We start from the raw sequence: 12,675 nt of genomic DNA, 5'->3' as shown, positions 1-12,675 counted from the left end.
TGTTTAATATGCAGTATATGCTTATATACTTAAATATTGATTTTTTAAAATTTCATCTATACTAAAATCTATATTATAAGAGCGATTCTTTGACCTTAAACAACATTTTCCTACTAAGTAGAATTCTTTTGCCCTGGTTCGTTGAAATGTGGGGTTTTGTTGAGCAATAAATAAAAGTCAACTCCTCTGTTTTAAAATAAGAAGTCATACAGCTTTCTTGTATGAGATTTTGCTTCTTTCTTGAAGAAATAAAGATCACAGTAAGCAGTATTTGTTCAAAGCCTTTTAGAATTTGTGGCTAAAATGTGTAGATAGGAAGTGCTTTGTTTCAGAAGTGTGCCAAACAGCTGAGTTTGGTGTATTGGATATCAAGGCTCAAGCAAAAAAACCCCCACAAAACACTCTTGTAAACCCACATAACCAAAAAACAAATGCAATGCATTTCTACTAAATCTGCATGCTTTAGAAATGTCTGGAAAAACATTGCTAAATATTTTATTGTAAGTGTCCACATCAGAATTCAAGTTAAATTTTTGTTGTCATAATTTTCAGTGTAGCTCAAGGACTGTTTGTAGTGTTCTGCTTAACCACAAAAATATATAAGAAACCTGCTTGCTTCTTACTTGGTTAAAACCAAAATTCAACTGTAGAAGACAGGTTTAGTAGGCTAGATTTCCAAAAGCATTGTAGCAGAAAAAGTTATGAGCTGTTATGTCTATTTATGCTAGGTGTGCACCAGACACAGCCCTCTAGTGAGTCTCTGCTTCTGGAGGTGGTGAAGCAGGTGAAAGTGAGTGACTTGGAAGATGATGTTCTGGAACTACCAGAAGAAGACACAACAGCCAGTTCCAATTTGTAAGTAGAACAGGATAAACAATTATAATTTGTTTCTGTGCTAGGGATAGGGAGCAAGAAACAATTTTGTGAGTTGAATAGCATCCAGAGTTTCCCTCCTTTTTTTGTCTGGCCTTAACAATTCAATCCAGGGCAGTTTTGATCAGCAAAGTTACTGTTGGACTGTTGCATTTATCCTTGTTACCACTAAGACAAGAAAAGCCCCAGGGAAAAGGAGTCAGAGCAGATGTTTATGAGAATCCATTGGTGATTCACTGCTCACAGGTGGGCTGAAGCTACAGAATTGTTAATGCTTTTCTACTGTGTATATTGACTGTAATTCTCAGGAGGCAATCTGCTGTGTGAGGACATGGACCAGACTGGAACTGCCTCTTGTCCATAGTTGCCATGTCATTCACTCCATTGTCAGCTGCCTAGCATGAAAATTTGTGTGGTTAGCATTTAAGTGCTGGAGAGTGCCTTGTGTTTAAGAGCATTCCAGAGGGAAGGCTGTGCTTCCTTCATGTCACTTGTGTGACTGCAACCAAAAAAAAAAGTGCAGGAGAGAGAGAGCAGGGAAAAGGGAGTTGAGGGAGGATAGCAAATGCTTTGCTTTGCTTCAGTAATTGGACATGTCAATTGTGCATGCATCTGTGTTTGTGCTGTTAAGTCCAGTAGAGAGTTGGAACTCTGAGTGGTACTGATACATTTTGTACTTTAAAGGGTATTAAATGCTTGCTGTAGATTATAGCAAAATAACCCAGAAGATAACTTCAATCACATGAACTGGAACTCTGGACCAGAGAGCTTAAGCCCCTAACAATTAAATAAAGTAGGGAAATGCAGCCTGATATTTTTGTACTTCACATGAAGTCAAGTCCACTGTGCCTGAGACCAAAATATGAAGACTGCAGAGTGATGCTGTTTGTGGTCTAGTCTGAAACACCCACAACTGCTGATGAGAGCAGCTTATAGAATTGTTTATGCTGCGGTTTTAATGCCATTTAAATTTGATTCTTTTCTAACTGTGCTCTTACCAAGGATCTAAGCAACAGTATAATCTACCCAACCCTGTAACACTTGGTGGTGTTTTTGCAGGGATGAGAAGGATGAGGAAAGTCAGAAAGAAAAGCTAATATTGTCTGAAGACTGTGAACTCATTACAGTAATTGATGTGATACCAGGCAGGCTGGAGGTCACTACCCAGCACATCTATTTCTTTGATGGTAGCATTGAGAAAGAGGAAGGTAAGCATGATCAATATCTCTTTATTTTCAGTGTAGTTCAGCATTCTGCTTTTCGTAGGCTGAGTTTGTTTTGAAAGCGAGTGTCAAAGTAATTGGAAAGAGACAAGTTGTTGGTCTGTACTTAAAATTAATATTGCTTTTGATGGTTAGTGGCTGACTGATCCCTTCAGAATCAAGAAACAGGAACTGTAATTTCTGAGCTGGTAAATTGATTAACTATTCTTAATATTTCTGAAAAATAACTTACTAAAATCCTGCTGACTAAAAAAAAGTTACTACCTCTAATTTGCTTTGTAAATGGCACCTCTCTGTTCTCTTTCTACAACAAATAATGTTGTACTCATGTATTGATTAAACAGCAGTAGTATGTAAGCATTCATCATCCATATTAATTTAGGGAACTTTAATAGAATATACACAGCTGGCTATGGAAACATGGAAGTGAAATGCTGGACAAATAATAGTAAAATTTTCCAAATCAGTATACCGAAGCGTTCAGCCTTGGAGTCTGTTTAAGAAAGCGAAGGGGTTGGTTCATACTTTTTGTCAACAGAATACATTTGTAATATGTCTTTAATCAGAAAGCAAATGTATTCTACATTCCATCAGGTATTTCTTGCTTCATTTCTTTCAGGACAACAATATCTGAAGTTAATATTTTCCTAGCAAAATGGTTAATCACATCAGCTATAAGACTTTCCTTTTCTGGGAATAACTCTGAGGTGATTGAAGCTGGTACTGCACTATGTCTGTATGAAAAGGGTTTTTTTGTGTATATTCCAAATCAGTAAACAGAGTGTTCCTCCCAGGGGTAGGTTTTGATTTCAAATGGCACCTTTCTCAAATTCGAGAGATCCATTTGCGTCGGTACAACCTGAGGAGGTCGGCTTTGGAGATCTTCCTTACGGATCAAACCAACTACTTCCTCAACTTCAATAAGGAGGTATGGGTTTCCTAAATGTCATGGATTCATGTAAGAAGCTTAAGGTTAGGTTTAAGATCAGTGATTGAATTTGAGTCTGGTGCCTTTCTTAATACCGTAACACTAATAGTAAACTGTTTGCTTTACATAGTCATCATGGAAAACTACACTGCAGTCTGGCACCTAGAAACTGATTAATTGTGAAAAGATAGCTAAAATGAGATTCTCCTTTTTCCTTTCTCTCTCTCTGTAATACAGAATTACCATTTAACTAAAATCACATCAGTAGTAATCTAAATGTTTTGAAGCCCATCTTTTTAAAGATAGACCAAATTAATTGCAAATCAAAGGGGACTTTATTTTTAACAACAACAATAGAAATCATTGATATTTGATGGTCAAAGTGTAGTGAACTTTTTCCCTCTCTGGGTAATTTCAGTGATCCTTTTTATGAGAGACTATGATAAATTTCAGAATTTAGGGTGAGTTACATACTAGTAGGTCAGTGTACTAGTAGGTCATCCCTTAGAAAATGTTGCGTGGTTTGGTTTTGATGTGAAGGATGTCACATCCATCCATGTCCAAATGTTTTAAACAGCAAGAGATCAAAGTTCTTGAAAGTGTAACTGTGTCCTAATTATTTCATATTTTAATTAGGAGACAAATTGCTTAATTATCAGCTTCAATCTCCAGAATATTGTTTTATTAGTGCTGTTTCTAACAGGTACGAAACAAAGTATATAGTCGGATACTGTCGCTGCGCTCTCCAAACATTTCTGGGACCAGATCGCCACAGGAGCTTTTCAAAGCATCAGGTTTGATGCAGGTATGAGACCTCAGCTCAGTGGTCTAAAGAATTCCTTTGCTTTTTGAAGGACTCCCCCAGTGTTTATATGGCAGCTGCCAATTTCTACCCTCAGCCTGGCCCCTGAACTTCCATGTGCATCATTTTAGGATGGTTTGGTTTGTGTTTACAGTCAGGTAAATGGGTATAGCCAGCTCTGCTGATGTGATTGACAGGCATTTTAGCTTGAGCATAAAACGTGGCAGATTGGCTTCTGGTTTTAGCCTATGATCTTGAGTGCTGTTTTGAAACTTCTTTCACTGGATGTGCAAATAATTTTCCCTGCTATCTTTTCATGATGGAGCTTTCAACAAAACTCACATGAAGATTAAGTGGGAATTAGTAATATTGGTAAAAAAGGAAAATGTCATAATGTCCGTATAACCGTAAACACAGATAAATTTTTAAATATAGTAAATGTATTTTTATCTTCCATCTCTTTATGCCAAAATTGCTTTCTCTGAGGGAGGAGGCATTACAAATAAGTTTAAGATATTGGAAATACTTTGATTGCTCTTCGTTTTCCTGACAATAAAAACTATTGAGTTGTGTATTTACACAGAGAAAATGTCATCTTTCATGACATGTCTCCATCACTCTACAGACAAATACTGAGCCCTTCTGAACACAGCTCTGTCTGTTTTTTGGTTTAGAATATAATAATGGAGCAAACAAAGGTGCACAGACAATTTGGTTTACAGATTGTTAACCAATGGGAGAATAATTTAGAAATAAATCTTGATCTTAGCACTTAGATGGATTTCAAAATTCTTTTCTCCTTTTTATCAGTATCTGCATACTTGCCTTCTTTTTGTTTTTCTTATTTCCTATTTTTCTTTTCCTTTTTAGCAAGGTTGCTAATTATCTGCTGCTCTGTATTTGAAACAGTACTGTCACCAATCAGGACCTGATTTCAATGAAATATAGATAGCACAAGCACTGAATCAAAGGGAAAATAAACTTCATTATGAGAAATTGAATCTGGACTTGCATACAATTTTTGTGGTCTTGCACTTTTCACTTGGCAGTGCTATCCTCTGGCATATAGATATTGACAAGATGTGTAATTTGCAATAAATATATCTTTGATATAGTGAATTCCATTTAATCTTTCTTTGTCTTTCAGAAATGGGTGAATAGAGAAATATCCAACTTTGACTACCTTATTCAGCTAAACACTATGGCAGGACGAACTTACAATGACCTTGCTCAATATCCTGTGGTAATTAAAAAGTTAATTTTTAAGTTTTTGCCAAAGATATGTGTTTCTTCTAGTTTGAAAGATGTATTTTTAATCTCTATCTGATGTCTGACTTACTTTTTTTTAGTTTCCCTGGATTTTACGAGATTACACCTCAGAAGAACTGGACCTAAATAATCCTGCAGTATTTAGGGACCTGTCCAAACCTATAGGTGTGGTTAATGAGAAGAATGCTAAGACTGTGAAAGAGAAGTACGTATTTGAACACTTGGTTATATTTCTTTGTCTTTTCTGAGCCTCCAGGCTAATAGCACATTTAAAAAATAAAATTGTGACAGTGAAATTTTTGAAGCTGGTTTTATGACATAACAGATGCACTTGGAAATATGTTTGGTTTGTTGTTGCTGCTGCATTCAGACTATATTATATAGCACTCAGTTATATGGCAGTGAAAGGACAAAACTTACTGTTGTAAATTTTCAGTTGTTTCTCAGCTGTGGAGATGAAAAATTGAAAGATTGCAGAAACAATTTAATGGCTTGAAAAGACAATGTATCCCATATCTGCTACAAGATAGGGAATGTGAAATCATACTGCTGAGTTGAGCTGCCTAAGAGGTAGCATTGAGCCTAAATCTGTGCTTCCTCTTTTTTTCAAGCATAGATTATTATCTTCAAAATAAAATAGGTCTCAAGTGACTTTCAGCAAGTCCTCTCTAGGTGCCAGTGACAGGTACTTACACCCACACAGCAGTGTAGTGATTTTCCCCTTGTTTGCTAGTCTGGAGAGTGAGTGTGCTGTCATACCAGGCTGCAGCCAGGTGTCTTCCAAAATCTTCTGAAAACTTGGAACATGGAGAATTTCCTTTGGATGACTAGGTTCTATCCTGATTGTAATGAAGTGGGTTCTCTAGAAGTATGTTCAACTAGAATTTCTCTTACCAGCCTTGTGAGGCTGAGGAAGGTATCAGCCAGATGGTGGCATGGTAGAGTGAGTTTGCCAGTAGAACAGGAAATGGGCCTGAGTGTAAAAAAGATCTCTCTCCTGCATCCTGCACAGTCGAACACATTTCCTAAATCTTGCAGGAAGCCATCACAAGTCTATTCACAAGTAAATATTCATTTTAGTGGTGGGGGGTGTGTTGGTTTGTTGTATAAAGTCATCAGTCTTGTCTGCCCTTTGTCTGGTTTCTGACAGCTGATAGCAAATGCCTAGGGATGAGTATAACAGGCATGCAAAGGCTTCATCTGGTGTACATTTTTATCTTTCAGCAGTCTTTTCTTAGGGACTTGCTAAGTAAGATTTGGAATCTTCATGTTTGATGGCACTCAATGTATTTTTCCTCTCATAGACTGCTGCGGTAATTTCTTTCGAATCTTTGCCTTGAATAAGCATAATCCCCATGTAAATCAACCATAATGCTTAGTTGTATTTATAAAGATTTCTTTTGTCAGATATGAGAATTTTGAGGATCCTCTTGGGATGATTGACAAGTTTCACTATGGGACACACTACTCAAATGCTGCTGGTGTGATGCATTACCTCATTCGGGTGGAGCCTTTCACAACACTCCATATCCAGCTTCAGAGTGGCAGGTATGCTGGGCAAATAAGCAGCCCCCTCCTGCTTCTTCCTCATCATTTTACTGAGGGAATTGTCTAAGTCTAACCTGGATTTTCTGATCCACAGATTTGACTGTGCTGACAGACAGTTCCACTCTATTCCTGCTACCTGGCAGGCACTCATGGACACCCCCAATGATGTCAAGGAACTTATCCCAGAGTTCTTCTACTTTCCAGAGTTCCTGGAGAATCAGAATGGTAAACTGACTGCCAAGAATATTTTCACAGAAAACGGTTTCTGTATTCTTCAGAAAAGAATTGTTACAGCCATTTGTGAATGCTGAGGAACACTTACTATTTAAACCTTATTGTGTGATTGTAGACATTAATCATGATGCTGGCTTTAAACTTTGAAGTTTTTCCCAGTGAAGATGCCAGTTGTGTTAAGCAGCAGCCTAAACATAGTTTAAAATTCAGGCTATGGGCTTAAGGATGGCTAAAAATATTGTTGTTTACCCAATGGAGAGATCAGAGATGCTCACTGGGATGTTTGAAAAAGTTAGTAACAGTTAATACTGATTAAATACATAGCAAAAGTTAAAAGAGATTAATTATAATTAACTATAATGCTGATTAAAAAGACAGTATCCTGCATGTTTAGTGATTTGTTTCTCTATCTTTGCACAATTTGAAAATGGATTTGTATCTTTGTGCTGGTACAATCTACTAGAGTTCTAAATTAGAAAAACTGAGAACTCCCAAGTCCCACTTTCAAGTAATTTAAGTGTTTGGAGTTGTTTCAATGACAGCTGGTGAGATTTCAGACTTCTTAAAAGCCTTGATTTTATAACCATTTAAACTTCTAATTCCCTTCTTATGAATAAACTCACTGAAATGTTTTGGACTCTTAATCCTGGAAAATTGCAATATGCAATTATGTTTATAAACAAGCAAATACAGATATGTTTACAGATGGATGTGTAAAAGACCAATACTACTTCTATGGTTGGGACTTCAGCTTCAAAATAATTTCGATGTTTTGGATAATTGTTATCCATTATAATTTAAAATTGTAAACATGCAGAACAGAACTTAGCCTCCTATGTTAGTGTAGAGTTATTAGGGATTTACATTAATAACTCTTCAATATCCTTCTCTTGCATTGAGAAAATAATGATTTTTAATTTTTATTGAGAAGTCAAGGTACTTGAAATATTTTGTAGCAACTCTAAAACTTTTCTGAATTATTCACCAGGTTTTAACTTAGGCCAGCTTCAAATGTCCAAAGAGGTGGTAAATGATGTTGTTCTGCCTAAGTGGGCCCACTCCCCAGAAGACTTTATTTATAAACACAGGAAGGCTTTGGTAAGATGTGGTTTGTGTGTGTAAGGTAATCATAAAGGAAGTGCACCTGCAGATTGTTACTGTGGCTTAAATGTAAAACTAGTGGGATGGCATTGACACTAGAGTTGGCGTTGCATTTGACATTACAAATGCCATTAGAACTTCCAGTTAAAAGCTCTGTGCACGTTGATAAAATGCTGAAAAGAGCATTTAATCTCTTGGGCATTTTGGGCACTAATGATTTGGGCATTTGCTGTCCTAGGAGAGAAAATGCAGAGGCAGGTGGGTAGGCTTCCTTTGCTATTTAAAGATGACTCTGTCTGGTGTTAGGTTACCTTCCCTTGCACAGGTGCATTTCAAAAGTGCATACCTTTTGTGTCACTGTATTGATTTTCCCTCTTACCTGGCAGTTACTGCCCATAGCACACAAGATTCTTATGCCTCTGCCCTATATGTTGCTAAATACCTAATTTGTGGATACTCTTAATTTAGGAATTGAATCTTTTCCATAGAGAATAGTAAAAACTTCAAGAGGGAGTTATTCTTATTCTTATTCTCTTATTCTTCTAAGAGCACTTTTTTCCTTCTAGGAATCTGAGTATGTTTCTGCTCATCTTCATGAATGGATAGATTTGATTTTTGGCTACAAGCAGAGGGGACCAGCTGCAGTGGAGGCGCTTAATGTATTCTATTATTGTACTTATGAAGGTACAAAGCATGTTCTCTTGTCATTGTCATCAGGCTTGTGAGTTTTCATTATTAGACAGTAGACACTTGATTTGTGAGTGTACCATTCAGTAGCATATGGTAAGAAAGCAGATTTATAGATGAAATATGGCAGCAAACCTTGTAATGTGTCATCAAAAAAAAAGTATAGTTTTTTTAAAAGGAGGGCTGTTACGATTTTTTGTCTTTTTTTTTTCCTAAAAGTTACTGGGTTTTCTTGCCACTTATTTACTTGCTTAAATGCATATGTGGGAGGAGGTTTCTTGTGGTTTAGAGTTCAGGCACATCGACTGAAAGCAATTAATATTAGAGCTAAATTTAATCTGTTAATTTCAAAGCTAAATTTTGGGTGGTTTTTGTGTGATACTTGTTGCTTGCAATGAGGTAAATTAAATTCATTTGATAAGACAAAGGCCTGCACTTCTTGCCTTGACAGATACACTTAAAATTCCACATGCAGAGTGGAGTTTTCAGATTGTGTTTTAAATGGAGGCATTGTCTGGGGCTTTTCTGGGGGTAAAGGGTCATAATGCTGCAAGTAAATTAAGTTGACCATATTGGTTCTTAATAAGTTGTTTGGATTGTGTTCTCTTTTTTTTTCCTATTCTTCATCATTCTGATTGTGATCCAGGGGCTGTGGATTTGGATGCTTTAACAGATGAGAAAGAAAGGAAGGCTTTAGAAGGGATGATAAACAATTTTGGGCAAACTCCCTGTCAGCTGTTAAAGGTACTGCTCTTTTGCTCCCTCTCAACCAGACCTTTGTGGTTAAATACAACTGAGTTACAGGGACTTCTGAAAAAAACAATGGTTTTTAAGGTAATGATTTGTAATTTTAGCAACATTAAATCTTTGTCACATTACCAAAGAATCCATTTTCAAAGTTAATAAATTTACTTCAAAAAGGGATATTAGGTATTTAAGACTGTTTTCCCATTAAGAGTCTCTGAGTACTCATGTGCATTGAACAAATTGATAAACTAGTCTAATTTGTTACTCCTTCAAATATTGCCTCCTAGGAGCCCCATCCACAAAGGCTGTCAGCAGAAGAGGTAGTACAAAGACTAACTAAAAGCGATACCTCTACTCTGAATCTCTTCCAACACCTCACTGAGCTGAAGTCATTCTTCATAGAGGTAGATGTGTTACTTGAAATTGTTTGAAGTCTAACCTGAAATTTGATGTACTTGAAACAAAAGGTCACAACCTGGATGAAAATAAACTTGCTTCCTATTTAGAATATTTTACAATGCAATGTGTATTAAATGAGCTCTGTCTTTTTAGTTGGCTTCCTTGAGGTTGAATCCCATAATCTGCTGGCTGCTTGTGTGGGTGTTGAGTATTAAACTAGTCACCACACCAAGAAAGCTGCAAGCCTCACTGGTGGTGTGTGAGGAATCACTGAACTTGGTAGTTAAACTCTCTGATTGGGGTCAGGGTTTCATTTGCAGTTTTTGTGATGAAGGTTACCTGCACAAACTGAATGGGTGTGTGCCAATGCCTTAGGGTGCTCTACAGGTCTGACACTGATTCCAGAGCTTTGCATCTTACTCTTTACAGGTTCTAGATTTATCCTTTAGCTTTTGGATATAATCAGATCAAACCCATGTCCTTTCTCTTAGGGAATTAGTGATGGTGTTCCCATTGTCAAAGCTGTTGTCCCCAGGAATCAATCACGCTCCTTTATTTCTCAGGGAAGCCCAGAGATCTTGGTGAGTTGCATGTGTCAATACTGTTCTTAAACTGCAGATAGTCAAATGGCTGTATTTTTTTTATGCAGCTTGTAGAGAAATATTTCTTAACTGTTCCTCTTCAAATGTGTTCCTTTAACCTGAAGCAACTGTCAGTTGAGTTAAATATTTATCTTCCAAGGAGAAGCCAGGCTGATTTGTTGAATGGCATTTAAGAGCTGATGAGGTATGACTGTAAATTATAGTGAGGCATATTGTAAGTTGACACTTGATCAGCTTCCCTGCAACAACCAATTTGCTAATGCAGTGCAGCCCAGATTTAAAATTACAGCATTGAGTTATTAATGGTGTCATTGTTTGTCATTGCTTTCCAACCTGTATGTTAAACTATACCATATCTGGTGCATGCACCTTCCAAAGGCCTGCACTGTTTCTAAAACTAACTCTTGCACTAACACACATTCTTGTACTATGGCAGATACCAGATAATGAAAGGAGAGCAGTGGTTTTGTATCTGCATCTGTATATATGGCCTAATACTGGCCCCAGTGCAATAATACCTCTGTTTTGCAGGAAAAAACATTCCAATATTCCTATTTTGTATGTCAAAGTTACTGTGTTCACTTAATTGTGGTACATTCATAGGTTATTGGAGCACATCTAAAATTCTCCTTGTGTTTTTCATAACTATCTAATCAAAGTACCCTTGAATATTTAGATTCCTTTGTTATTTCCTCAGAAATGAAACTGTAGTACAATGTTTGTTAAACTTCTTGTGTTAATATGTTTACTATTAACAGTTAGTATTTAGAGAAGAGAAGAAGCAGCAGCTTAAACTAAATGACTGATTTGTAATTAAATATTTGAGAGGGGTTGGTTGACTGGGATTTTTAGTGTTTGTCTCCTCCCATCCTTCTTACCCCAACTTCTCTGACCTATATAGAACATGTACTATTCTAATATGTTTCTGTGTACCACATGTGGATTAACTCATCTGAGTGGGATTTTTTTTTTATTGATTTATTTGTTCAGGGAGAGGTGCATGTGCTTTTTCATTTGTGGTAGGTTTTCAAGAAGCCTCTGCTGAACTTTATGCAAGCTCTACTAGCATTGAGGCAAGCAGAAAGCAAACCTCTGGGTTTCATCAACTTTTTCATTAAACTTTTTTAGGTAACAACAAGTCTGAACTGTGTTATTGGAACTCATGGTTGGCTGCCTTATGACAAAAATATTTCCAACTATTTTACATTCATCAAAGATACAACAGTGACAAATCCCAAGTAAGCAAATTTTGAGGGGGGGTACAGATGAATGCATTTAAAATAATGAAATACAATAATTGTTGAAAATCAGTGAAAGTACTGTTTTCACTGTCTGGGTTTTCACCAAAAATGCATCTTCTGGTGTTCAGTAATATTACCTCTAATCTATAATAGCATTCTAGTACAGTTATGTAAGTGGTATTTCAGGCTTCATTCTTAGAGCTACTCCTAATTTTTTCTAATTATCAATCACAAAAACTCATTGTGTAATCTGAGATAGTCTTCATACATTCTTATGCTGTAGTAATACATAGGCATATATGGCATATTTGGATTTTTTGGTTTTAGAAAATTCCTTTTTTGTCTTTAATGTTACAGTGCTTAGTAGGGACATGAGTTATCCAATCGTGTAAAAGGCTGAAAAAAAAGTAAGATGAAATCTTGCTTCCAGTCACTGGTGGCAGTGCGAGTTTTACCATGGATGTAGCCTCTTCTATAGATGGAATTCATTAGTGATGTTTAAAGACAGAGGAAGTGCAAAATACATGGATGTGAACCAAGGTTACTGTTAACTGCTCATCGTTTGCCTGCAGAACACAGCGCAGCATGAGTGGTCCTTTTGCCCCAGGGCTGGAGATCACCTCCAAGCTGTTTGCAGTGTCCCATGACGCAAAGCTGCTCTTCAGTGGCGGACACTGGGACAACAGCATCCGAGTGACATCCCTTACCAAAGGCAAACTGATGGGACAGCACATCAGGCACATGGGTCAGTCACTCTGTGTTGGGAAATGGAAAGGGTTATGTGTGTTATTTGGTGGTCCCAGAATATATCCACATCCCCTGGGCACCCAAGTGTAGCAGCTGTAAAGGAATGGCAGCATAAGAACAGAGGGATGCTTGAATTGTGATTATACATAAATACTTGAGCGTGGCTTTTCAGTCATTGGACTGGTGCTTTAATGTAGTTTCAAAATAAGGCTTGCCTGCTATTTTTAGGTAGCAAAGCTGAATGTGTAAAGTGGGTACATTTGGCTGTATGATG

General features: G+C 37.0%; 1 protein-coding gene across 8 annotated transcripts in view; it reads left to right on the top strand.

Annotated features, from left to right (window-relative positions):
• Positions 1-12,675, top strand: part of NBEAL1 (neurobeachin like 1) — an 80,145-nt gene that overhangs the window by 53,294 nt on the left and 14,176 nt on the right. For 7 of the 8 annotated variants that reach the window (XR_013183022.1, XM_077181330.1, XM_077181335.1 and 4 more), the window contains 15 exons: positions 729-855; positions 1,933-2,081; positions 2,891-3,024; positions 3,728-3,829; positions 4,974-5,069; positions 5,176-5,300; positions 6,503-6,643; positions 6,738-6,868; positions 7,866-7,975; positions 8,545-8,662; positions 9,312-9,409; positions 9,700-9,816; positions 10,303-10,392; positions 11,542-11,651; positions 12,227-12,399. Coding sequence is in view for 7 of the 8 variants with exons in the window: in XM_077181330.1 (XP_077037445.1) it covers positions 729-855; positions 1,933-2,081; positions 2,891-3,024; positions 3,728-3,829; positions 4,974-5,069; positions 5,176-5,300; positions 6,503-6,643; positions 6,738-6,868; positions 7,866-7,975; positions 8,545-8,662; positions 9,312-9,409; positions 9,700-9,816; positions 10,303-10,392; positions 11,542-11,651; positions 12,227-12,399 (1,821 nt within the window). In the remaining variant the exon portion in view is untranslated. The remainder of the gene's footprint in view (positions 1-728; positions 856-1,932; positions 2,082-2,890; positions 3,025-3,727; positions 3,830-4,973; positions 5,070-5,175; positions 5,301-6,502; positions 6,644-6,737; positions 6,869-7,865; positions 7,976-8,544; positions 8,663-9,311; positions 9,410-9,699; positions 9,817-10,302; positions 10,393-11,541; positions 11,652-12,226; positions 12,400-12,675) is intronic. The other variant, XM_077181333.1, reaches the window with a different exon arrangement.

This window comes from Agelaius phoeniceus, chromosome 7, assembly GCF_051311805.1.
Source record: "Agelaius phoeniceus isolate bAgePho1 chromosome 7, bAgePho1.hap1, whole genome shotgun sequence".
In the NCBI taxonomy this organism is placed as follows: domain Eukaryota; kingdom Metazoa; phylum Chordata; class Aves; order Passeriformes; family Icteridae; genus Agelaius; species Agelaius phoeniceus.
The sequence above is the reverse complement of the archived record's forward strand: the minus strand, read 5'-3'. Positions and strand labels throughout refer to the sequence as shown.